This window comes from Haliaeetus albicilla, chromosome 20 (genome assembly GCF_947461875.1).
Source record: "Haliaeetus albicilla chromosome 20, bHalAlb1.1, whole genome shotgun sequence".
NCBI lineage: Eukaryota > Metazoa > Chordata > Aves > Accipitriformes > Accipitridae > Haliaeetus > Haliaeetus albicilla.
This window is the reverse complement of record NC_091502.1, coordinates 2,919,244-2,946,272: the sequence shown is the minus strand read 5'-3', so window position 1 is coordinate 2,946,272 and position 27,029 is coordinate 2,919,244. Positions and strand designations below refer to the sequence as shown.

Genomic DNA, 27,029 nt, shown 5'->3' with positions numbered 1-27,029 from the left:
CCAGGGCCTACAAGAAAAAGCTAGGTGAACCAAATTGACCTGAGGAAGGAAGGCAGAAGGGAAAGAATAAGAACATAACTTGTTCTGCGAATTTGTGATGAACAGAAGACGACATTTTGCAGCAAGAAAGCAGAGTAAAACTTTCTAATGGTAAGTGGGGTACAGAAACGTACCATCTGAACAGGCTCTGTAGTCTGTCAATGGGGGTCTTAAAACAGAAGCCAGACAAACTTTTGTCAGGGTGACACAGGTATAGGTGATTCGGATTTGGTACAGGGGAATAGCCTAGAAGTCCTCCTGAGGTCTCTCAGACTATAGGTTGCTCCAGTTCCTCTCTGAGGCTGTGCTAACTCTGTTTCAGTCCAGATTCACAGTCCTAGATGCAAACTCCAATTTGTTAGCTCAAGTTTTAAGACACTCAAGTACCTCTGGAAATTTTTGGTTCAATTTGCAGCATGCTGGCTAACCCACAATGTTCTCAAGCTCTACTTTAATGGCTCATCTGAAAATCTGCATTAGGACATTTTGGAACACAGAAGCTTCAGGCACTTTTATTTTCTGAGCACTTTGGTTTTGTATCAAATGCTTAGTCATTGTAATATTTAAACCATGTAATGCCAATTTAAAGAAGGTCATAATTACGACACCTGGCTGTTTCAAATAATGTGTGACCTTTCTCCTACTGTGGATTATCAGCAGGCCCTATCTAACAACTAGCAGTTCATCTCAAAATCACTACTTTATCACTCTGTGTTCAGTTCTGGGAATTTACTAAAATGCCATCTGAATGGTAGCTAGATAGAAACCTTCTGCAAATAATTTTTCTGAAGTTATACTTCCCTCCATACACTAAGAAATGATAGCAGAGAATTTCTTTTCTGAAACTTTTGTATGTTTTCCCATGTGTACACCAGGCAATTACAGCAGCAAGGCTTCCACACCTGAACTTTCTCCTGCCTAGAACAGGAAAAACTGGCTTCTGTGAAAATGAATAAGAAAATGGAAACACTGGAGAATATCAACCTACTTTCTCATTCTTGCTATGTGTTTTGTTGGTAAGACCTTTTTGTTTTGCTTAATTTTTTTTTCTTTCAGAAAAGTCACTCTGAAAAAAAAAATAAAACCCAAACCCAACCCTCAACTCACCTTAGATTCTCAGACGCACCAGCTCCAGGCTTGGATTTGCTACGCTCCCCCTTTGGAAGCTTCACCGGCAGCGCATTGATGTGGCTCAGGAGTTATTTCTCTATTCTGCAGGTAAGCCTCCAGATGTTTGGGAGAGGGAGGGGCAGCTCCCTGCTGGGACCAGCTGAGGGAGTCCAGAGCTCCACAAGAGCAATGACGAAGGCTGCTGAGGAGCTGAGCTCTCACACTGTATCTAAGGCATAGGGTGTAGAATCATAGAATCGTTTGGGTTGGAAGGGACCTTTAAGGTCATCTAGTTCAACCCCCCTGCAATAAGCAGGGAGATCTTCAGCTAGATCAGGTTGCTCAGAGCCCCGTCCAACCTGACCTTGAACATTTCCAGGGATGGGGCATCGACCACCTCTCTGGGCAACCTGTTCAGTGTTTCACCACTCTCATCGTAAAAAACTTCTTTATATCTAGTCCGAATCTACCCTACTTTAGTTTAAAACAATTACCCCTTGTCCTATCACTAGAGGCCCTACTAAAAAGTCTGTCCCCATCTTTCTTATAAGCGCCCTTATAGAAGCCCTGCCCCTCATCAGGTTCTGGATGTGCTTGATGACACTGGGTCAACAGGAGACTTGGGCACGTACCACTGCCCCGTACTCCCCAGTTCCCACGGGACACACGCACGGGCTCCACTCTGGATAAGAAAGTAAGTGCTGTGTAGCACTGATCCATCTCTAAAAGAGCTGAAGCATTGCAGAGGCTTCTGGAGAAGCTAAACACAGTTCAGTGAGGCAGCAGTGCCCAGGGGGCTGGCTGCCAGAACCATACAGCAAGCTACCTGTGTACAGAGAGTTACTGTTAAAAAACTAAAGTCCATCAAAACCATCTCTCCCTCACTCTCTCTCTAATGTACATATATGCATATATACATGTATAGAGATAAAATATGCATATGTACCTATCTTTTTCTTCTTTTTTTTTCTTTTTTTTCATCTTTTTTTTTTTGAGAAAAGAAAGCAGGAGTCACAGAAACCTGTAAGAAAAGGCCTGGGAAATGACTGGGTACACCTGAGAGGAAAAAAAAAACCAACCACAGAGCTGTCTGAAAAAGCTGCTTAAGTCAAGCAGAATCTTGGGCCTTCCTGCACCTACCAGCTCTCGTGCACATCACTTACACAAAGGGCTGCATAATCCCATTTCAGTGCTGTGAGATACTGTACATCCCAGGACAAGGGGGTGGCAGTTGGGCAAGAAGCACAGAGAAAGTTGTACCTTGAGAGGGATTATCTCTTTTAGAGACATGGGATGCACGATTTGCTGTATTCATTTGCATTAAAAATGCTCCCCCTATGCATTGTGCTGGCCTCTGTCTCTGGTGTGTTACAGATGGAGTCCCTCCTTCCCTAGCGTGGGAAAGAGGGGAGAGCAGTCTACAAGCTCTCCAGAGTACAAAGAGCCTGGAGGCTTGTATTATGAGAGACCTTTGCACCACTGCATAAGTGGGACTAGGGGTCCGACTCTACCCAAGCTCTGAAGCACCACACAAGCACTTGGGCAGTCCAGGCAGGACACATTTTTAACTATACACCTCCGGTAATATTTCAATCTCTCCACTTTCCTCTTGCTGTGAGCAACTATTGTAAAAGTCAAAGGCTCCAGCTCAATCGTGTGCATCGTCTGATCAACATGCGAAGTAGCTGAGAAAACCCCGCCTGAATAGGAATGACACGAGTCCCAAAACAGGGACCAAGATGGTGAAAATGAGTAATGGCTACACTGGAAGAGAAATGACTTGGATAAAACTATGCACATAGAACATATTCACTCATTCTTTTCATGCTGTTGTAACAAATATACCACAGGGCCAGAAAAAGAGGAAGCAAAAACCTGACAAGATAGGTAGACGGATGAAGTATGATTGTACATACCTCCCTGAAGAAAACTGTGCTCTACAAATCCCACAAACAAAACTACAACAGACAGTCTGGTAGGGTCCAATCCAGCACATGCCTGCCAATCTCACCCGTGGGAGCCGGTGTACTCTATTGCCTGTTCTTTTCTGTGGCTGCTACAAAATGTAGTAGAAAATTGTACTGTCACCCAATTAAATAGAGTGTGTTGCATCCAAAAGCATGAGCCCAGCTGCTGGTATAAAACACGCAAACAGAAGAAAAGAGAGAGAGAAATTGTCTCCCTTTTGCACTCCATTGAGTATAAAGTTAACTGTATGGAAGTAAGGTTACCTCTCTTTATATTTGCATACACATGGTATAATTTACTGGTACAGTTCCCGATCACTTCTTGTTATGCATTTATAGAGATTCTTATTGTGACAGCTTGCATCCCACATCTGCTGACAAAGAATCAGGACGTTTGTCTGTCCTTGAAAAGCAATGCATTTCTGAGGCTGTGTACGAACACTGCAATGTAAGTCAGCAATTTTAGTGTCTATAATTAACAAGATTGCACTATTACGAAATGTGATTGTGTTCCTGCAAATAGTCAGCGTGATCAGAAATATAACACAAAAAACAAGCACTGAAGAGTACTGGTACCTTGCATTATAGTTTCTGCAAAAGAATTCAGCTAGAAGATCTGAAAATTACCATAACAACAAATGTCATTCTAGAATACTGAATATTTCAATTTACATGTGATAAGTATGTCTATAAAAGCCAAGTAGCATACGTAGGCTTAATTTGGGATGCATATACTAATTAATCCATGCCTGTCTGCAGCTCTCATTTCGTCACTACAGCTGGACCTCGGCGGCAAATCTCACGGAGTGAGCTTGAGACAGTTATTACGAGACGGGGCTGGGCTGGCTCAGAAAAGTGCTCACTCAATGTATTTCACTGGCAGTCTCTGCTCCTGGGGTTTTCGTGAAATCACCAGCAAGCCCAGCTGCTCTGCTGCTGTTGCCGTCCCTGGTGGACCCGCTGGCTGCCCCTGCAGAGGTGGGTCACCTCTATTTCCCAACTGCTCCCGCAGTCACTTGCTTGTTCAAAGCTCTTCTTACAACATAAACAGACATTATCAGTTCGAACTACATAAATAGCCATGTAATGCCGAGCAATAAAAACAACCAATTCTAGTCTCCTCCCAGTACAGATTTGGACTTCATACACCTTTTGAACTACATGAAATGAACTTTACTCCAAAATGAGTTGGAAACTTCAATTTTACTTTATATTGTACACAAAAAACCCACACATAAATGATCTTGTCCACATCCATCCAAGAATAATTAAATATTGTTAAATTATTTCTCAAAGCCATTTTATGAATAAGGATAAAGAAGCTCTTTCTTTTCTTACACAGATAACTCAATGAGTTTAAGAAAAATAAAAATGCACAAAGCATGTCCCTTGCCTCCAAATAATCCTTATGAAAACTAAATTCAAATAATGAATCTGATGCAAAATACTGTGTAAAAAGCATACTGTTAGTGTAATTTTAAATTGAATAAATGTTTCCATAGATTGAGTGATTTAGCCATAACAGTTCAAGGTAATATTAACTGCTGTATAGCTACGTTAGGATTATCATCTTCAGCTGACTTCAACATTTTTATCACAAAAAAATGGAACTGAGCTAAAAATTAAGAAAAAAAGTATGTTAAATATTTTATTTAAGGAACGTTGTAAAATTTGCCAAACTATTCAACAAATACTTTTCGTTCAGTTCTGAAACACACCACAATTTGCTCCTAAATGAATCAGAATGATCTAAAAGATTTCATTTCCTTGGAACTGACACTAACATCTCAAGAGTCTCATCAATCAACAAGACAGGGGCTTTTCAGTCCATTTGGAGTTCAGGATTCCACCAAGAAACAAAACCATCCTTTCGCTATCCAACCACCTACATGCAGAGTAGCTGTGGTGCAAGATATTGGAGTCTCCTCACTAAAGTACTTTGAGCAAAATTGAAAAGGTACATGGTAAATCAGAATAAGTAAGATGATCTATAAACGTGCATTTGGAAGAAGTTTTTGGGCTGTGTGTGTTTGGGACGACTTCTGTTTCTTCGGTCTGTTCTTGTACTAGTGAAGACAGGACTGCTAAAACACAAAAGAAAGTAAACTCCAAACAAAACAACCCCTTTTTAATTCTAATCAGATAAATGCAAAAGCAAAATTCCAAGGAGAAGCTGCAATAAAATTAACAGCTAACAATCCTGTCCTCCCTCAAAAAAAAAATTTTATAATAATACAACAGCATTTCTTAATATTATATATGAACACTGCAATGCCAAGTTTCAGTTTAAAATTTCTAAGCATTGTTAAAAGGGACCCACAGCTCAAGATGTCATTTCTAAACTGAAAAGGCAGTGGCCTACCAACTGGCCCTGTGACCTCTTTATGGTAATTTTAGATATAAAGATCAGTAAGCATGTGTAATGAGACAGTTTGTTATTAGCCACTGCTGATCAACACAATAACTGTATACTATTCACCTGCCTTTTCTAATTCAGGGCTTCCTTCTGCCACCATCAGAACTGAACCCCTGAGACACTCAGTCCTTGGCATCAACTCTGCAAAAGCTACTCAGATACTCAATCTGCTCAGTGAGACAGATTTAGTGTTTGCTGTTTTGGTATATTTACATCTTCCTGATTTACTAAGCCTGATCCTATTTCCACTGAGGTTTCACTGATCTGCAAGAGATGGGCCGACTGAGAATTTAGACCTGGAATCTAGGACTGTTTAGAAGATGTATTACATGAGATTTTAATCTGCTAGTTTTCCTTTCAGAAGTTTTTGAAAGTTTATCCATTCATGTACAAAATATTTACATTGAGCAAAGCTAAAATTTATACTGAGCTTCCCCTGTTCTCTGAGACTTGACGTGGCGTCATGATTTCAGCGTAACGTGTAAGCAGAGTGTTGCCTGGTTCACAGACAGCTTTGTGTGAAGGAGCTGACTGACGGGAGGAGGGAATAAAGACAAAAGGGAAAAGAGAAGGGGCTATGCTGGGCTCTTATGTTTGCAACCACTCCTTGCTGGGAGCAGACTGTGGCCAGAGTGCCGTCAGGTGCACTAGAAACAAAGTGGGTGAGAAAGCCTGGAGTATTAGTTATATATATTGGAATATATAGCTCTCGCTGTTAAAAATGGGAAGGAAGCCATCTGCCCTTCACTCCCTATTAGCCTGTTTTTTGCTAGAGCTAGTACAGGCTTTCCCTGGGACAATGAATTCCTCTACTACCAAAAAACTAGTTCATCTTAAAGCAGGGAAGATTCTGTCTTTCAGGAGCACTTGATTGTCTCAGAAATGCCTGCAAGTCTAGAGTGCTCCTGGGCAAGAAGGGTCATCTCACTGTGCGGGCAGAGCAGGAGAAGAATGGAACGGCAGCCGTCCTGTTCAGAGGTGAGAAAGTCCACCGTGACGGGGTAGAGCTGGAAGCAGAATGGGTCACATTATCTGACTATTTCACCATGCCTCTGTCCCAGCGGGATACTGGTCGCATTAAGTACTGAAAGCAAGAAGAAAAATTCTGCAAAGATGATGTTTCAGGCTACCCGTGTCTATGCTGGAGAGCTAATTTGCTGATATCATTAAAATCAACATTAATGATACACAGGAAAGCAATTCACATGACTAAAAGACACAGTTTGAAATTTGGTTTTGCAAGAATGGGAACAATTGGAGTTAGCACTCTTTATGAGGAAGGATGATTTGGCAGCAAAACCACAGACTGTGTATACATTCTGCTCGACCATGCTGCAACCAACAAGTACAACTCTGAGAAAGTCAATGAGGACCTCGTTTCTACAAAGATTTCTGCATCTCTTACCTGCATGAGCTATGTTACTTTTACAAGCACATTTAGATGAAGTATTGACAGAAATCTTCAGCTCCAACAAAGCCAAATAACTGTGTCTTCAAGCACATCATCTCTGAGAAAATGCAGTATCAAACGCTATGTCTCCATCACTCAGGTCCAGGCTTGTTCATCTTGCACTTCATGGGTCATATAAAGTGGCCAGGCAGAGAGCTCCCTGAGGCAGAAAATCTTTGCCCTGAGGTTGCACAAGTCTTCTCAGGGCTTTACTATCAACTTTGTCAATGGGGGCCAAGGTCAGAGTAAAGCATGATCTGCCTAACCTTCACCTAGGGAAACACACCCTACTAGATAATGGATGTAACTGCTGCTGTAAATTGTACCAAGAACTGATAAATTTATGACAACATGCAGCAGTGATAGTGTGCGGAACTTATTTCAGAGCCAGGTTATACACACTTATCTTCTAATCTCGGATGTAAATGAAGATTCTGCTTACATATTTCACGGAGAAATGAAGGATTAGCCTAAGGTTTGTAAATACTTTAAGAACCTCACATTCCAAAAGAGTACTTAGAAACACAAACTGTTATGAGTACTCACATTGTAACTTCCTTCTGCACTGGACGTTGGCAGCTATTTGATAAAAGGCTTGTCACACACGCTCACTAATGGAATAATCTCTAATTCCTGCTGGTCCAGGGGCAGCAATACTGAACAAGTAGTGCATGAGAAACACAGTGATTCTGATTTTCCTTCAGCTGTTTTTACTTTTGAATTTCTCTGGCCCCAAACAACGTCAGAAGGTCAGGCAGGCATCACACTGCCTACAGAGAGATAATGACTACTATAGTCATAGATTACGGTATTATTAGTTTTACATTTCTAAACAATGTCAGAAGATATCAGACTTCTCTGGAACCTGTGACCTAAACTCTGAGACATCGTTTATAGCATCAAATAACATTTCTCAGAAAAAAAAGAATAATATCTTCTTAAAAGAATCACAAACACTTTTCAGTCATGTGGGTTACAAGGCACTGTTTTGCTTCCCATTTTCTGAATCAAGTAGCTTAGCACAGATAAACTATAGTTCTGCAAACAATTTAAGCTATCAGAAGCTAGCGCTGATGCTAAAAGAAGCAGTTCACCCTGTCTCATCTCCAGCCACTCCGACCTTCTCTTGCACCAGCCTACATATTCATGTGGCTAAGCAGTGAACCAGACCGAGAATCCAGGTTAAAACAAGCCCAAAACCTACAAAATGATTAATTTTAGCCCCCTCAGTTTTAATGAGCTCAAGCTATCTGTGGAACTAAGCCATGAGGAATCAAAACTGTGCTCATCAACTGTACTTAAAAAGAAAACATAAAAGCAGACTTACCACAGATAAAGGAAAAAACCCACCTTGTTAACAATATATGAAGTTTTGCTTCCTTACTAATTCACAGAGGGCACACTGCAGAGGATATCGTGTTATCTGCAAGAGCTAGAGGGTTTTCACACCACCTGGTATTCGATGCGTTAAGTTAGACCAGCCAGGTCTCAAAGCTTCCTCTGCTCAGCACACAGAGAGGTAGGCACTGCCCATCAAATGCCAGAGCGTAACTTACACGCCATAGGAGGGACGTAACTCACCCAGCTCTGGCTCCTATGCCTCAGCCAGTCACTCCAGCCTCTTCAAATACTCAACCAACCACCAGCAGCACTGTGGGGGCACAAAGCGCTTCAGCCAGGTGACCCACATTCAGGGCGAGACGGATCTTGCTGTAGAAGTGCTTTTTCTTCTCCATTAATGGAATCTCTGTGATGTAGGCACAGACTTACAAATGCCAGCATTTGTCAGGTGAAACTTTACCGTTTGTCCCTCAGGCACCTGGCTTCCCTACCACCTCAGGTACGTATTTCCTTTAGTATCTCACAGATAATGTTCCAGTGAAGCAATTTTTTGGGGGGGGAAGGAGGGAAGGGAGACATGACATGACACATCATTGCCCTAAACCCATGATTTTCACTATTATTCTCTCAAAATGTTGTAACAAGTGTGAGTCATATTTTAAAGGCATATAAACAGAATACCTACTGTGACACAAGTTTGCCAGAGAAACCTTCACTGCAACTTTTAATCCACCAGCTTAGTTGGGATCCATGAAATTGTGCAGCTAACATCACTGCCTTCTATTGAGAATTGAACAGCTGTGTCCTGCATAACTCTCTGCATATTATTCTTTACATACAGCATCTCTGCTATATCTGACATTGGTCTTCTCTGCTATATTTGCTAATCTCAATAAGTTATGGAGTATTTGGTTCTCTAAACACCTGGGTATATGAGCTCCTGGGGAGCGGAGACAGATAAGCTCTTTTTGACCTCTTGACTCATAAAAAAATTGGAAGAGAAGAAAAACTAGCTCATCAAAATACAACAGATCTGATTTATCTCTGTGTTACTCCCAAGTTATGTATTATACCAATTGGATCATGGGAGTTAAACGGATGCAACCTGGGTGTGACACAGAAGGAATGAGGCCTTTTGTCATCTGGATCCATCCTCTTTACTGTTACAAAAGTAACTTTGGCACGCCCTTTTTAAAAAAATATGGAAAAGTCTGTATCTTAAAGAATAAGTGGTGAAAATTCAGGTATTGGAGAGACATGACAGACTCATGCAGACTGAATGCCCAGAGCTAGACATGGCATTATTTGTATTTGCCTGAAATATAGCACATACACCAAAAGTAGCACTTCGAAAGAAGTAAAATGATCTACTCTCCCAAATTAAATTTGCAAACACCCAGTTTCAACATTTATCCCTAATTTAAAGCACTGGCCAATTCAAAAAACAGCCCATTAATTTCTAAAGAAATTCTGTGTCTCCAGTAGGTTTCTAGAGTAGACAGTGCCCTAAGCAATAGTAGTACTTTCTCATTACACTGTTGTTACTACAGTATTACAAAAACATTTGATACAATACATGGACTGTACTGATGAAGATTCACGGAACTGCTATTTATTGTACTAGCATTTCCTGAATTTCAACAAAAAGAGAAATGTAGACTTCAGAAAAGAAAAAAAACTCCCAAACCTACTTTCTGTGCCTTCTCTCCCACATACTTCTAGCCAAACAACAGTATTACTGCAACGTCACTTTACAGAGTATTAGCGGGAAGGCAGTTAAGCAACCATACTTGTACATGTCTAAACATTCAGCTGAGGTAAAAAACAAATAAAGTTGTCAAGTATCTTTTTACTGAATTCTACCATCTATTCCAACTAGAACAAGCGACAAAACAGAACAAATGTTTGTGCTTTTGCAGAAATGGAAAACAGCAAACTTATTTTCTAAGGAAAGGAAATAGCTAGTAGGAAGAGAGTAATTTTTTCAATTAGTAAGCAAATGGAGCCCACCTTCAAACTTCCATTTCAGTGAACAGGAGCAGGATCATTTAATGAAATACAGAATTTGTATGGTGGCATGCATATCATTCTTTGGTAGATGAACAGTTATGACAGTTTTAAAGATACCTTTAATATAATAGATTTTGCTTTAATCAAAATTACATAGATAACTTGAAATAAGCACCTTATCAGGAGAAAGAGAGCTGCTGAGCTATTGCCTTAATGTGTAATTAATGCTAAAACCTATTGGCTTTGGGATCGGAGGAATGGAGGGTGGCATATGTGATGCCTGTATCTGAAAATGCCTCTGAAGCTGTTTGTGGAAGAGATGCTAGTAGGACTGATACGCATGGCAGAAAATTACCAGAAAGTATGCTTAAGAACGGAATAAACACACAGGCTAACAGGGAAGTGTAAGCATGGCTTTTGGAGGCCAAGTTCTTTGAATGATCATGCAGATATGGGTGATTTGGCTGACACAATGTACTTCCATTTCAAAAACCTTCGGATGAAGTTCTCTATCAGACTCAAACTATGCTGTCAAGGACAAACAACAAAAAAGAGGCCAAGAAATAAAAATGTCTTTTCATTGCTAACTAAAAGTGAAAAAAAAGGTTAGGAATAATTGGTTGTTTTCTTTTACAGTGGATGGATATTACCTGACAGTCTCACAGATATATGTTCAATATACTCATAAATGAACTGGAAAAATGGAGGAATAAAAAGAGACAGTGTCTTCTGATGATATTAAATTACAGAGGTTAATAAAAACAAAACCTGACTACCAATTGCTGCAAAAGGACCTCATGATGCTGAATGAGCGTAAGATAAGCAGACAGATAAAATTCAATACCAATAAATACAGTCAGACACACTGAAAACCCCCAGTCTCAGGTGTTCACTAGTTCCTACAAGATTCCCAAGACTCAGTTTTTCACAGTACAAGCATTACAGCCAAATTAATAATCCTGTAGCAAACTTACAACAAGAAAGAAGTGTTTTTTCACATATTCCACAATTAAACTTTGGAACTTACTACTACAAGATACTTTGAATATCAAAAAACAAATAAATACAAATGAATACAAAAGACGATTATAGGCAAAAAAGACCCTTGGGGGCTATTAATTACAAAACTGCAATATAGCGTCTGGCTTCAATGCATCTGCACAATAAATACCTCAAAGAAAGCTGAGACAGCTTACTATCTGCTTATCCTGTTCTTACATTTCTTTCCTGAACATCCAATGTTGGCCACTGCCAAAGAAAGGATACTGGACTATAAGTACCTATGATTCAATCCAGTGCAGCCATTTTTACGTTGTGTGATGATCATAGAAACTGCTGGCACCCAAGAAATTTAAAACTGAGAGGCAAAACCCATCTGCATTTTGGAACCAAGACACTGATCCTAAAATAGCTTACATTTAGCCATTGAGAAAGTGAATCAAAGCCTTTTGAGAAAAGCCTCTGATAGATTTTAACGGACTTTCATTGCAGACTACAGCATCACCTTGTGAAAAAAACAAAATAAATATTGCTATTGGTTAGAAATAGGGCTTAACTAAGCCTCCAGAGCTGAACACCTCTGCTTACAGAGAATGCTGGGTGGAATGCACCCTGAATTGGGCATAACCAACAGCCAGATTAAAAATCTTAAGAGTCTAATTCTAAAATAAGCAATGAAGAAAAAGGTGCAGTAGTGGCTCTGATGCCTGGAATCCATCACATGTAACGTCCAGATGAGATGAATTACTCTTTAGAAGTGCCTGTTTCTTTCGATTGACTATGAAGGCAATCCAAGTGACTAGTCCAGATGTAGAGGTCTTCCATTAGTGTTGTCTAAAATCAGATTAGATGAATCCCACAGCCCCGGAGTCTCATTAACTCAAGACTGACTTAACTTTTATCTTTACCTGTTTTGCAAACCAAACTCCTCCTTGTAGTGCAATATTTGCAGAACAAATTACTTCAAAGAAACACAAGGACCAATTTTAATGACAAATAGTAAATTTTGAGGTTACTGAACCTGAGAATCAGAGAATGTTGTAAATATGCTGTAGCTACTTACATCAGTTTTAGGTCGTGCTCCAGTTGACACTGGGTAAGGTAAACAGTCTAGATCCTGGTAGTCTGCTCTTCTATTTTTCCAAGACCCCCTTCCTTGATGATCTCCATAAAAGCCTGTCTCCACTTGAACAGGGCACTGTAAGAGAATTTTTAAAACCCTGTAAATAAAGGCAAGTCATAAATATTTTTAATGTGAACTGCAAGATAAAAACACTGGAATTTTATCTTTTTAAAGCTTTTTTTCTCCGATGTAAGGTAAACATTTGGCCTCAATCTTTTTTCTTAAAACCACTGCTGCATAATTTTTATATTTTGCTAACGCAGACATCCAGATATTATGTGGTTTCCTTAACACAACTGGAGAACTAATAAATATCAAGGAACTGAATCACCTCTACCTTAGAAAGAGAAATGGTTTTATTCAAATTATTTAAAACAATCTTTTAACTTTATTTCATATTCATTTTTCTAACTTAAACAGAGACCCAACAAAGTCCCATTTTCAAATTACAGACTCTGAACTTTCCAAATCAACTTTCCCTTGTCCCCCAAACCCGGGGCGATCTCACTCAACTGCTCTACTCCCACACCATTTTTTAAAACATGTATGTCCTAACTCTGAGCCCAAGTGTATGTGGCCACACTGAACGCAATGGCAGGAAGAGACCAACTGCACGACATTCCCCCACATATCCTAGTTTGCCTCAAAAGAACAATGAGGTGTGCAAGCAAGGAGCAAGCTATGCTGCAGTCCAGCAGGATCCGTGCTGGAAACAATCAGGGAACCAGAATCACGGGTGCACTGCAGTCCCAAGCTGTTGGGTACAATCAATCAAAATCAGCTCATTTTCTGGCTGCTCCCCTTCACTAGAGGACAAATTTGCTGCTGGTCCTTAACCAGAACTGTCTAGTTCCCAGTTAGTATATTTCTACAGATGTAAAATGAGGAGGCTTTGAAAAGCTGACAAAAGAATCAGTACGTGGCTCAAAAAAGTTTGAAGATAACATACTACTGCAAAAGAATTAAGAGAATGTGCAAGTTAAACACAAAGTTTTGTTCAATGAAAGTCATACCTCTAATATAAGACAGGGTAATTATAATCAAACAGGATTTCTCTGTCACTATCCATGAACAATAAAGGACTAAAACTGAAAAATGTGATTCTCCTTCTTCACATCTGCTCTTTTTTCTGTACTGAATCTGAGTACTAGACATCAAATGGCAATGAAGCAGAAACATTAAACAACAGGGAAACACAGTGTTTACAGCAAGAGTGTTTTATCTCTGCTGCCTCATTTATGAAGTACCTCCTTCTATATTGCTAAGGACATTTTTCATAGGAAATGTACAGGTTTTAGAGGAGCAGTACTATTAATGGCAGTTTTCCAAAGCCAGCAGCTTTGCTGTTAGTACATTCAGATAGCCCAGCTTTTTGTACTTAAACCATATACTTCTAACATTGGTGACAGAATGTTTCAGAAAATAATGTGATGACAGATAAGTATTTTTAATATCTTTTCTGGATCAGATACTGAGTCATCCAGCCAGCGTTACTGCCCCATACTATTTCCCTATAAAAAACTGACCAGCAGTAGCTTGCAGTTTACACAGACGTAAAGACAGACCACCTCTTACCATTCATCTAAAAGTTATTATGTTTTAGAAAACACCTTAAATTTGTTCACCAAAATACTGCAAGACCCCCTACTCTCACCCAGTCCCATAACATTTATTCACCCAGACTATTTTCATTACCAAATATTTACACTTCCTCCTGCAAAAATTGTGTTCAGTCGAGTATTATTAATAACAGATACCCTCACAATAGAAAACTTAAAAAATAATAAAATATTGAAGACTTACTTCCACGAACAGATGAAAAATCCTTCAGTAGGAAACCAACTGGCTCAACTTAGCGATTAAATTGCAAAACATATTTCTGAGGCACAGCATTTGCCATAAGAAATAAATACTGTCATCTGTTAAAACTTGCCCACACCCTCAAGAGACAAATTTTCTGAGCAGCAGCTCCAACAAACATGCTGCCACTCATACAGTAGTCACCTACTTCAGAGACCTCAGGTCTACATGTTGGCCTTGCATCTGTGAGCACTTCAACCAAAACAATTTTCAATCATGATTTCTTGCATGAGTTCCCAGTTTATATAATCAAAGTAGGATAAAAAAATATGGAGAACCCGTAAGTGGTTCATCATTTTATAGAAGTCAAATCTACAACGTTACTAGTAAACATATGTCTGAGATGATAGGTCTTCGTCCTATTCAAGTTTCATTGTGAGTGACAAGAATAAAACATTTGATACATGTGGAACAAATTACAAGCTGTAATAAGAAATATGGACGAAATGGGATGAATTGATAGAAGATAAATTACCCGTACAACTTGTATGAAAACAAGAGTTTGTTCTTTTTTTCCACTGCAACTGTCATGTTGTGATTTGCAAAATCTTGCTCTTCACAGTAAATTCATGGAGAGATTTAGGAGGACGTATTTCTTTTCTTTGACTATATGGGAAGACTAAGGTCAACCCATTTTGAGGCAAATTACTCTTAAATTTAAATGAGGGCAGACGATTCCCTTGTCCTACAAATACCTTTGCAGGAGACAGCAAACAGCATCCTATCATCAGTTCCACAACAGATTGTCCCTGTTTTCTTGCTCTGATCTTGCTGGTCCCATCAGGAAGACCTTTGTGTTAAATGACCTCTCCAGCTCCTGTAGTGAAATTGGCTCTTGGAGGTTTAAAGGACATTTCCAGTCTGCCAAATAAGGCCACAATAAAAATAAGCCTGATTCACATGTTTGGCTGTCTGTAGACAATTAAAATGAAGCAAGCTCTCTCGCTTCAGAGTGGGAAGAAGACATGACCTGATGAAGAGGAGTGTAACTGCTCAAATATCACATTCAGGAAAATGGTAATTTTGGCATTGATGTTAGAAACATCCTTAAAATCTTTTTGGACTTATCCAGACAGATGCAACTATTGGTAAGGGAAACAAGTGTGCCAAGACCAGTGAGACTGGCTCGGAGGTAGATTTTATGAGCATAGCGAGCATGACCAGCTCTTTATCACTAGCGCAGGCTTTTGGTGGGGGGATATGCCCCAGAAAGAAGGCTGTGCCCAAAGACCTGGCCTCTGTACTCAGAAGCTGTCTTGCCACTAGGCTTCAGTAAGAGAAGCACAAGCATCTGGGATGCTGGTGTTGGCATTCTCTATGCAACCACTTTTGATGACTTTGTTCTTATTTATCAAAGGGCATTTGAAAACATTGTCTGTTTGGATTTGTTTTTCTGCTATCTACATGCTACATGCTGTTCATTGAATGCTCCAGCAATGATTTGAAGTCCAGTGTCCTATGATGTTCAAGTCATCATGGAAAAAGAATGATGCCTAACCAAACCATGGCTTTTGCCTTAGGAGAATAGGCACAGCCATAAAATCACAGGTGTTTGGATCACTGGTTACCAAAACCAGATCGCCTCACAACTGGAAGTGCTTCAACTCTGATGGCTTGGATTTCACTTTCAGGCAGAAAAGCAGACTACACTGCCACCGTATTTTGACAGAAGACACTGAGCAGTATCCTACAAGAAGACAGAACACTGTCCATTAATAGACAAGTTAATGATGAAATTGATTCAGTTGGACAGAGCTGGTTCTGACTCGCTGACATGTACAATAAGAAAGAGATGAGACAGTCATGGCCACTCTGTTACTAACACTCTCTCCGCAGAATATGAAAATGCATACTGCAAAGCGCAACACTAAGATGAAAGATTCTGAATGTCCCACCTTGAGAGACATGAACATTTACACTGTGATCCACACAGACATTTACTTAAAGAATTTACTTTTGCAAAATGAAGCAGCGTTGAAACAGCAGCGACTGCAAAAGCATTCGGACAAGCTCACCTTCCAGGAATTTCAAGCCAGCACTAACATTCAGAGCTGCAAATCCAAACAACTCTATCTTAAGAACTTTAATCATAGCCTAAAGCAGAGAAAAAACACTCCTACTTCTCATGCTGTTCACTCTCCAGTTACTTGCTTCTATAAAAAACCTTGCTTATTCAAAAATTGCTAAAATAATAATATCATTGCTCCTTAATCCCATTTGCCCTCAAAATAAAAGCTTGGGAAACTGTGTGTCGTCAACTGATGACACCTGCCATCACAAAATATTCTTAACTAGAGGAATGCAACTCTAAATCAAATATTCAGATAAAGAGACAAAAATATTAATTCAGCTCTTAATGAAGACACATAGTGTCTCTCTTGCTATTATGTCTTTAAATAAATACAACAAGTGTAAATAGGCTAGCACTGGTACTTTAATTTAACAACATTCTATCCTGAAAAACTATCAAATGCAATCATATGGATTCAAATTCCCCTCTAGAAAAGCGTGTTTAATGATTTTAAGCCATACTGACAGAAAACTTGTAAGTTTCATCCTATCGCATTTCTGGTTATTTTGTCGTTAGCTGTCTAATGAAATCAGAGATTTCGTTATTATTGAGTGAAAACCGTAACTTACTTTATCCTTGAACCTGAGCTCCTCAGCCTATTCAGAAGCAAAACCAGATTTGAAAACCATGGCTTGATGAGTATCTGATAGCTAAACATTAGAAAACATATCATATGACACACTTTATTCTTACCAGTTGCTTGTGCCTTTTGGTAGAAGGAGTACTGGAGGGAGAAGAGCCAGCACTCAGAGCTTCTTCAATATCTAAATTCAACTGTTCCAGTTTCTTCATAAGACATGACATAGAGTCTGACCATTCAGATCCTTTTTCTGGTTGGGTCTAAAAGAGATCAAACATATGTGAAGTCTTAAAACATTCAAGCTTTTTGTAACTTGAATACTCATTTTCCTTCTAGCCCTCAAGCAAAAAGCTGACCAGTTCTTTCCCTGTCCTTGAGTAACTTTTCTCCATTTAGAAAGCTTCAATTATCACTCCAATCCTGATGACAAACATTCATAGCTGTTCTTCAGACTCAAATGATCACACTCCACTTCTGTATATCTGAATGGCTTTCTAACACTTCATCTCGGGTGAACCACTGCCAGCTCAAGCTAAGCACAACCAAGACCAAAACCACAGTAACTTTAATGTCTCCTCCTTAAGCCACTTCTATTTTAGCATCTCTCCACTGATTGCTTGTTGTCAATAAGAATCAGAACATTGAAGGTCATCATGTGCACTGTATTTTATTCCCTACTATGATTCCAGGCTTCGTCAAGTCTTGCAGCTTTCTTCTGCCCATCCATTGGGAATGCTTTATTGGTCTCAGACACTTTCTCTTTTCATGGATGCATCTTCCCCTTTTAACTGAACCGCTTCACTGTATAATGAAAACACTAATCCATTGCAGTGTAACTGCCAAAAATACTTTTCCTGTTCCTTAGTTTCCTCAAAGTCCTTTCCAGTGACTCCCCTCAAGCATCCTTCCATGGCAGTCCCTGTGCATGCTGCTGCATGATGCCTCATTTTCCTTATTCAGATCACTTCTAATAATCCACAAGAAAAATACAGTCACACTGACCTCCCTGTCATCACGGGCAGCTACCACTCCCCAGATTAGTCTCTGTCCTGAAGCTACTTCAGTTCTTTCATCTTTCTTACTTTCACAAACAATACGTATCTTTGCACAGAGGATAATTTCATAGCAAACAATTCTAACACACTGAGCATACAAACAGTAATACTGCGTTGCCATCCTACCAAAATCCTAAGAGCATCATACCAACACTCCACAATACCTAGGGGAGCTAGATGAATATTGTTATTATTCTCACCTGATAAATCTTTATGGTGATTTGTTTCCTCATGAGGGTTTCACAAGTAGGACAGAGAGATAATTGTAATTTGTTCGCTATTGTAGAAAAAAGCTTTACAAATAGAATCCAGGAGGCTCACTCCAGTATTAACACTGACATATATTATTACTAATGGAATTGCTCAGCTTCACCACAGTAGCTAAGGCCCCAGACTGTCAGACACCTGGTCCTATATTACCAACAGACACGTTCCCTTCAGAGGGACTAGTATTATCTAGGGATTGATTTGAAGCATAGAAAATTAAATACCCAATCCTTAGTTTTCCAAATCTTTATTTGGAATTTCCCAAATTTTTACAACCTCTGAGTATTTTTCCTGAAATGCTGTTAAAAGTGCTAAGCTGTATTTCAACTCTGTAACTATTAGAATTATTTAAACAGATAGTATGATTTCTTCCCATTGTCTTCACAACCATTTTAAAGTAAAATATAGGATGTCCCACAGAAAGGGAGTATCAAAAGACACTCCTCATGTTGAATCCATTTGGAGTGAGATGATCTTACACAGGAAATGTGCATGCTGACATATGTCTACAACACTCATTTGTAAACAAAGTAAAGATTCTACATTTTCCTGTAGTTATGCTTCCTCACGTACTGATCTTTCCAATACTAACGAATGCTCAAAAAAACCTCAACAAAGACAAAACATCCAAGCCAACCCAAACTCCAGCAACAATGAATGTCAAAAGACGGTCAAAATCTAATATGAAGGTTCTATTTCGCAACACATTTAAACTGTAATTTAAGAAAAAGGAGATGTAAGAATGTGCTTTCTTACTTATCAGTGGTAAACAATTCTGAGGCAACAATTACACAGGGAAATGAGTAAAATGTGTCTGATTTCCGTGAGCCATGCAAAAATTACTTCCTAGGTGACAAATGCTGAAGGTTACATTAGAAGTTTGGATTTCTGAGTTCGATAAAAGGTAGAAGTGACGTACACAAGGGCAAACAGTCCATTTTCTGTTCCATGACAGAAAAAGAGTATTTTAGGGAGCTGGAGAGGTGTCTCGAATTTAGCATTTTCCATAGAAAATACAAAGATGAAAATTCATGAAGACTGTAAGAAAGGCTTCCAAATATTTCTAAGACACTCCAAATGCACATAACAATACACATGGTACTGCGTTACAATAAAAAATACAGCTCCTTAGGTAGGTGTCATGGTTTAAGCCCAGCTGGCAACACAGCACCACGAGGCTGCTCACTCCTCTCCCCGCAGTGGGATGGGGAGGAGAAAACAGAACAAAAAGCTCATGGGTCGAGACAAGGACAGGGAGGGATCACTCACCAATTATGGTCACAGGTGAAAAACAGACTCAACTTGGGTGAAAAAAACCCAAAATCGATTTGTTACAAATCAAATCAAAACAAGGATAATGAGAAGTAAACCCAAATCTTAAAATACCTTCCCCCCAGCCCTCCCTCCTTCCCAGCTCAACTCCGCTCCCAGTTCTGTCTACCTCCTCCCCGCAGCGGTGCAGGGGGACGGGGAACGGGGGCCGGGGTTGGTTCCTCACCCCTTGTCTCTGCCGCTCCTTCCTCCTCAGGGGGAGGACTCCTCACTTGTCCCCTGCTCCACCGTGGGGTCCCTCCCACGGGAGACAGTTCTCCATGAACTGCTCCAGTGTGGGTCCCTTCCACGGGCTGCAGTCCTTCAGGCACAGCCTGCTCCAGCGTGAGCTTTCCCATGGAGTGGCGGCCATTTTCGGGGGCATCCATCCCCCAGCTCCGGCATGGGCTCCTCTCTCCCCGGGCTGCAGGTGGGCATCTGCTCCCCCGCTCCCCTCCACGGGCTGGGGGGGACAGCCTGCCGCCTCCCCGCGGGCTGCAGGGGCATCCCCTCCTCCTTCCCTGACCTCGGGATCCGCAGAGGGGTTCCTCTCACATCCCGCTCCCCCTGCTCTCTGCAGGTTTCCCCTCTTAAATCTGCTCTCCCACAGGTCTTACCACCGTCACTGATGGGCTCAGCCTGGGCCAGCAGCTTGGAGCTGGGGAAGCTTCTAGAAGCTTCTCACAGGAGCCGGCCCTGCAGCCCCCTCCCCTGCTACCAAGCCCCCACCACACAAACCCAAAACAGTAGGGAAGCACACTCTGCCTTTATCTCCACAAATATTTGCCTACTGGAATGATACTTCCAGCATTCATTAATACTCTGCAATACCTCTGTGTGAGCCAACCCCCCTGATTTTTATAAATTTCTTTTTTTACTGTAACATAACTCAAACCACAGTCGTTTCTTAAAAATACAAGTCCTAAGGAGTTTCCCCAAACTAAACTCTCCTAGCTTTCTCCATTCAGTTCTGCCTTTTTTAGTTCAGTAAGACTCTATATTGTGTCTATTAAGGGGATGAGGAAAAAGATGGGTTTTCATTATCCCTCAAGATAAAGCCAAATGGGCCTAGTTAACAAACGCCATTCACTAATTGGAAATTTGGCACAAAAGCACCATTTGAAACAAATGCTCATTGGCTATGTGTTTCAAAGGTTGCCTGAAATTCCTGCTGAACGGCAAAAACATGATGCTACTTACATTCAAAAATATACAGCCTGCACAGTAGGACTTCTAACGAGTGAATAAATTCTGCCTAATCCATTCACGAGGAACACAGCTCCCCAGTGTTCAGCCCTAGTCACTAGGTTGGACACTATCAAAGTGCTCAGAAGAGCTGAGTATCAGTGTATCCTGCCCATAGCAACTGCAGAGGCAGGAGGGTCAGAGTATCTTTGGAAGCTTTTGTGTCTTGCCCTTCAAGAGAAAAAAAAAACCAAAAATCTCACTCTAAATTATCTAAGAATCATGGTCCGCTTTATCCACTGTTTCTCCCCTAAAAAGGTGTCCAGGGAGAACACTCCCTTCCATATACTCTCAAGGTCTCCTTTCTTTGTTGGAGCCATAGTCATTCAGCAACGCATAGGAATGCTGTTATCTTTTGAAGAACCTGAAAAGCCTAGAGACAGATGTGCATTACAGGAACACTTTTTGTATGTTATGTCGTAACACAGAATCATTTAGGTTGGAAAAGACCCTTAAGATCATCGAGTCCAACTGTTAACCTAACGCTGCCAAGTCCACCACTAAACCATGTCCCTAAGCGCCACATCTCCACCTCTTTTAAACACCTCCAGGGACGGTGACTCAACCACTTCCCTGGGCAGCCTATTCCAATGCTTGACAACCCTTTTGGTGAGGAAATTTTTCCTAATAGCCAATCTAAACCTCCCCTGGTGCAACTTGAGGCCGTTTCCTCTCATCCTATCCTAGACAGATGAGCAGTAGTAGAGAGAGAGAGACTCTCGTCAAATAAATCTTTCAAGGTGGATCTATGAAGATCATGTCATACATTAGGCAGAGAACGACATACTGGCCATAAAAGTGAACTCCTTTGCCATATGGATTTCTCAAGTCCCATATACTCAGGTTAGACAAAAAAGAATAAAAATACCATAAAACAGAAGTATCCTCTGTGCTAAATATAAAATTAAGTGATATGCACTTCCTTGAAGCAGTTACAAATGCAGCTATTATGCCTCAGATAGTTATTGTAAGTGAAGAATTTACCCAACTGTTTAATATTTACTAAGGCACATTTAGCAATCAGCCAAGCATAAAATTTACTTGTAGATTGCTACTTCCTACAGCAACCAAAGTTTGTTTTAGAACAGCAAGCTTAATGTTTTTGTTGCATATACACATGTATCCAGATTTTGTGTTCAATAGCTGAAATTTCATTACTACCAATAACAAATTACAGAGGTAAAAGAGGGCACAAGATTATGGTCCATCACCTAAACAATTACTTGCTCTTTCCTTAGATTGAGAAGTAAATACATTCCAGACATTTAACTATATGTGCCTTTTCGACCAAAGGCTTCTGCACCCTGTTTTTCAGCTTTCAAGTGTTCTTCACTAATCTTATTCAGCAAAAACATCTGTGATAAAAGGCATATTTATTTCAACGGTTTGCCCATGAAGCTTACTGCAATAGGCATAATAGCTGCCAGCAAATCTAAATTTAGACTGAAAGAATGTGGCAGAAATTAACAAGTCCATATAGAACACTCAGGGGTCAGGGTTAACCTCTCTGCCAGACCTCATACTATACTGGAAGCAGAAAGGCTTCCAAGTGAAGGGTTATGAGAAAATTACACAACTCTAAATTTATCTGATAACTTGTGGCTTTCACTTCAGAAACCTTCAATAGGTCCAATTGTTCTGATAAATAATGTATTGTACAACTCTGAGTGATAAATTACTAACCTCCGAATAAAAAAATACCAATGCTATTTAACCCTCCTTGCTAATATTAAATCAGTTTAAATAAAATTCTCTCTGATGTACAGCCTAGATCCACAAAGAATGATTTTGTGCAAGTATTTCAGCGACCAAATACTGCATTTTGGTCTTGCTGCACTGATGGGGCTCCTCAGTTCTCAAAAGCAGCTCTGTGTAAAAGGTCTCTCAGCCACTGCTGGCTTTGCCTACAGAGGCTGGGGGAGGAAGCCAGATCGGTTCCCTAAACAAAATCCTTCCAAAAAAAAAAAGTATTTAGAATACAAAGGACTCTTATTCTCAATATAGATTTATCTCTGCCTTCTATATTGAAGATAAAATATTGCAAAGGGCATTTTTCCTCATATCCCACTATAATGTTGCTTAAATATTTACAGAGCTTTTAGATGGACAACTACCTTGTGGTACTTTTGTCCCAGAAAGCAGGTAAAGTAAACTCTGCAGTTCGCACTTTGCACTTCCAAGAACTGTACTGCTATCCCTCTGAAATGATCAAGGAAAGTCTCTTCAGTCTCTCAAGTCAGCAGGCAACCAGGCTAGGTTGCTCAGAAAATGAAAGCTCTTCAGTGACATTGCATAAAATTCAGAGCAATCTGGATCCTTCTGAAATGCTAACTTCAAGACATAGAACAATAAGGATATACACTTGGGTTTTTTTAATGATTAAAAGGTGCACAACATGGGAGAAAAGGGAATCCCAAGAGGTAGTACCATGAGAAAATAATGTAACACAACCCTTACCTCATTTCATGTATTTGACTTTTTAAAGGCAAACTCATAACAGCTCAGAAATAGACTCAATTACTTTTTATAACAGCTTTCAATCTCTCATGCAGTGAGCTGGTAAATTGGCCTTTAATTTGCAATCAACACATTGATTTTGCATAGTGATAATGTCCATTGTATAAAAGAAAATAAAATTCTGAAGTCCCACCTCTCTTTCAAGGGTTCCTGCATCAGTTCTTAAGGACTATTGCTCTAAGCTAGGCAGGACAGGAGCCCTGGTACCAACAGAGTCTTCCAAATATTAGTTTATGGAAATATTTCCCACATGAAGAAACCTGAGCCAATCTCTGGGACTGAAGGCCATAAGCTGTATCAGCATGGTGCTTCACCCCAGACAAGAGAGAGAGTTTGGAAAGGGAAAAGAAAGGAATGAAGTTGAGGAAAAGGTGTGGGGCAAAATGCTTTGGAAAACAACTGCACACTTCTGCAGAAGTTTTAAAGTGCAGTAGCTCGTTGTCCCAGATGGCCTAGTATGAAAACTCTGTTGCAGGTTTGTTTTGTTTCTAGTAAACGCAACTAGTTTCATATTGGACTTCTCATTTAAAAAATGACAACTTAAAATGGCATGTAGTTGGTTTTAACATCTAATCATAACTGGGTTTGCTCCAATGATTAAAAAAACCCTTTTTTATTTTCCCAGTTCACAATACCTACAATTCTCCACCTTCTAACAAATCATGATGTCAAACAACACTGAATTTCACAAACAGGCTGTCTGACAAGCCTGTACTGCTGGCACATGCTGCAGAACTGGCACCCGAATGGCCAGAGAAGCTGTCTTAATTGACATCTGCTCCTATTTCAGCACATGAATTATCCTCTTGGGTTATCCCATCTTCAGCTGCTTCACAGCGGATGCCAGCTCCTCATTTATCTACTCCACCATTTCCTCCACCTTGTGAGCTGGAGGAAGTGAACCACGCTTCTTGTATCCCAAACACCTGCTCTAGGCAGTAGTCAAATTCCCGAGTCCGCCTGTTTGCATTTGGCTTGGCACCATCTGCAAAAGTGGTTGTATCTGCACATCGCAATTCGAGACCACGAGCATCAAAACAGTTTACACACATAGGTATGAAGACGCATTTAACTGCTTCTTCACCAAAAACTACCAACTTCAAAATACGGTTACTCTTACCATGACTACGCTGGAAAGTGTAACTAACCTATGTCTGTTTACAGAAGGGTATCTTCCTGCAGTGCTTGTTGACTAAGCAATGGTGTGTTTCAGACTGGGTTTCACAAAAGCTGAGGGGTCTCACACCAGTAAATCCACAAAAAGTTACATACCACAATAGGTAACTTGCAGCTCCTTCTCCCCAGTGTGTTTAGCTGCACCTATAGAATACCTTTTGAGACTGGAGAGTGCTTAGTCTGTTTTCTTAAAAAAGGGTTCTCTCTTTAGAAAATGTTGTGGTCAGAGCTACCCAGGATGTAGAAGATCTGGGCTCAGCTTCATCTTAGGCCTAATGCATTTTATATCAGCTCTCCCATCATTTTAAAAATTGGCAGGAAGAAGAAAAATAGTATCACTTTAGTGCCGGGTACAAATAGCTGTGCAGTTCCTCCTCTCCTTCTTGCCAAAGAGGAAACAAGCATGAAAATCTACTTTACCAGTTGTGGCACCTACCTCGAGGGGAATAGATCAGAGGAGTTCTGCGAGTTTTAGCCAGCAACTATGCTGAGCACTTTGATAAGACCAGTGTATTGGCCTTCTAGTGCTACAAACAGGACTTCATCCCCAGGCTACACATTTGAGTTGCTTCCATCATGTGTAGTTTGTCTTATTTGTCCAACAAAACTTGAATTATTTTTGCACAGGGAAAGCTACGAGAACCTATGCCCATAAAAACTTACTATGAGAAATTCTTCTGGAAGGTAGAAAACACAGGCTAATGTCTTTCAAACAGTTGAGAACGCTGAATCCTTCTCTTTTGGGGAAGATGAACCACTAAATTATGGAAAATGTAAACACAGCACCTCCTTCTTTTACAAAGAAAGCAGCAGCTGCCATTGCGTTTTGTGGAAACCTTCACCCTCATGATATACATGTAGGTTCTACGTCGAAAGCGACTCCGAGTAACCAGTCTCACCTATGTGCTGTCTCCCAATCAAGGTTAGCCTCACGCTAAGCATCAAGCTTTGTCTTAGAATGAATTGTACGATTTTGACACGTGCAGGAAAAAAGCAAGCAGGAGATCTCAAATTGAGAAAACAGCCCAGAAAATAATCAAAACCCCCTACTTTATCAGTGCCTGACTAGCCAATAGCCAGTCTCAGACAGTGGTCAGCAGCTGATGCTGAAAGAAAGAGGATAACAACTGGACAAAAATAACCTGGTATTTCACACAGGATGCTCTCCCTCCCAGTTTTCAGTACCATAAGCTGCAAGTTGTACTGCAACAGCGGCCATTAGTCCACAAACCGAACAGGACTTTCATGTCAAGCAACCAAATTCTGCCTGTGTCCTAGATTACTCTGGATTTAATCCAAATATTAATAATTCAGGTCTGGATGAATTCTCAGATCATAGTCAACAAAAGCATGACAAGGGCAGCTCTTCAGTTACAACATTTTCACTTATAGACATGCACACTACAAAACGCTGCAAGATCCACTGCTCCGTCTGAAACCTCCGTCTTCTATTAAAGATGTGCATAGCCTGATGAAGGTCCCATTCAAGAAACAGCGCATTATTCTGAATTCTTCTGTAACAACGTTTTAGGTCTTTGGTAAATAAATGGTCTAGTCTAAATATTAGACCATTATAGCAAATACTCTAGTCCGATCTAGGTCTTCCAAGACATAAATGCAAACCAGGTCATGTTGCATCTTAATACAATGAGTAAGGGAGGGGAAAATATTTCTTCCCCAGAGTGAATGATTGCTACCTTAGTAGCTTTTAAATGCTAACAAGATTTAAAACTCTGATGCTGTGCTTGCATGCTACATATAGCCCTCCTTATAGTCTACTAGTAAAATAAAAAATCTGCATGCGTACTTCAGTATTATGGAACTTCAGCTCGCCGCTATTTTCTGAGCAAGTCATACAGTGCTTCTTTGGTGCCTACATTACATACAAAAATGTAACTCACAAAACACTACTGACAAACATGAAACTCATAAATAAGAAGACAGTATTACAGTCATTTTATGACAAACTATCAAAAAAACCCCAAATCCCACTGAACAGGATTAAAAAAAACCAAAAAACCAACCAATAATGTTTCCAAGATTCGCAAGCATTCACGGAGTTCTGTCAAATTTGACATTGTTCCCTGCCCAAAAGTTCTTGCAATCTACTAGCAAGAAGAAATATTAACATTAGCAATCCACTTCTAAATAGAAATCAGAAAATAATGGAGAAAATAAAGAGTGAAAGGCACCTTCTGGAATTAGAGTACTCAAGGACAAAGAAGAGAAAGCTTGGCAGAAGGGAAGATATTCTTGGTGGCTACGAATAGGTGACAATGGGGAAAAGGATGGAACATGAATTATGAGAGAAGAAAAGAAGAGCAGATAATCGAAGTAATGTAAACCTTCTAAATTAAATCCTGAACAGATTTTCATCAAGCTAACAGTAAAGAGAGCGCATTAATCCTAGGCCCAGAGAAGTAATTAGGCACGATTCCCAGATCTTCACAAGTTTGACACCTAAGTATCCAGGTTTAACTACTAGGCTTCAG

The 27,029-nt window shown here is 40.2% G+C and overlaps 1 protein-coding gene across 4 annotated transcripts in view; it reads right to left on the bottom strand.

Annotated features, from left to right (window-relative positions):
• The window catches only part of STARD13 (StAR related lipid transfer domain containing 13), a 302,653-nt gene that overhangs the window by 207,106 nt on the left and 68,518 nt on the right, over positions 1-27,029 (bottom strand). For 2 of the 4 annotated variants that reach the window (XM_069808019.1, XM_069808018.1), the window contains exons 3-4: positions 17,080-17,226; positions 12,396-12,530 (exon numbers count right to left, since the gene is read on the bottom strand). In XM_069808019.1, coding sequence (XP_069664120.1) covers positions 12,396-12,530; positions 17,080-17,226 — 282 coding nt within the window. Of the gene's footprint in view, positions 1-12,395; positions 12,531-17,079; positions 17,227-19,729; positions 19,745-27,029 lie in introns of those variants that run through there. The other 2 variants (XM_069808021.1, XM_069808020.1) reach the window with 2 other exon arrangements.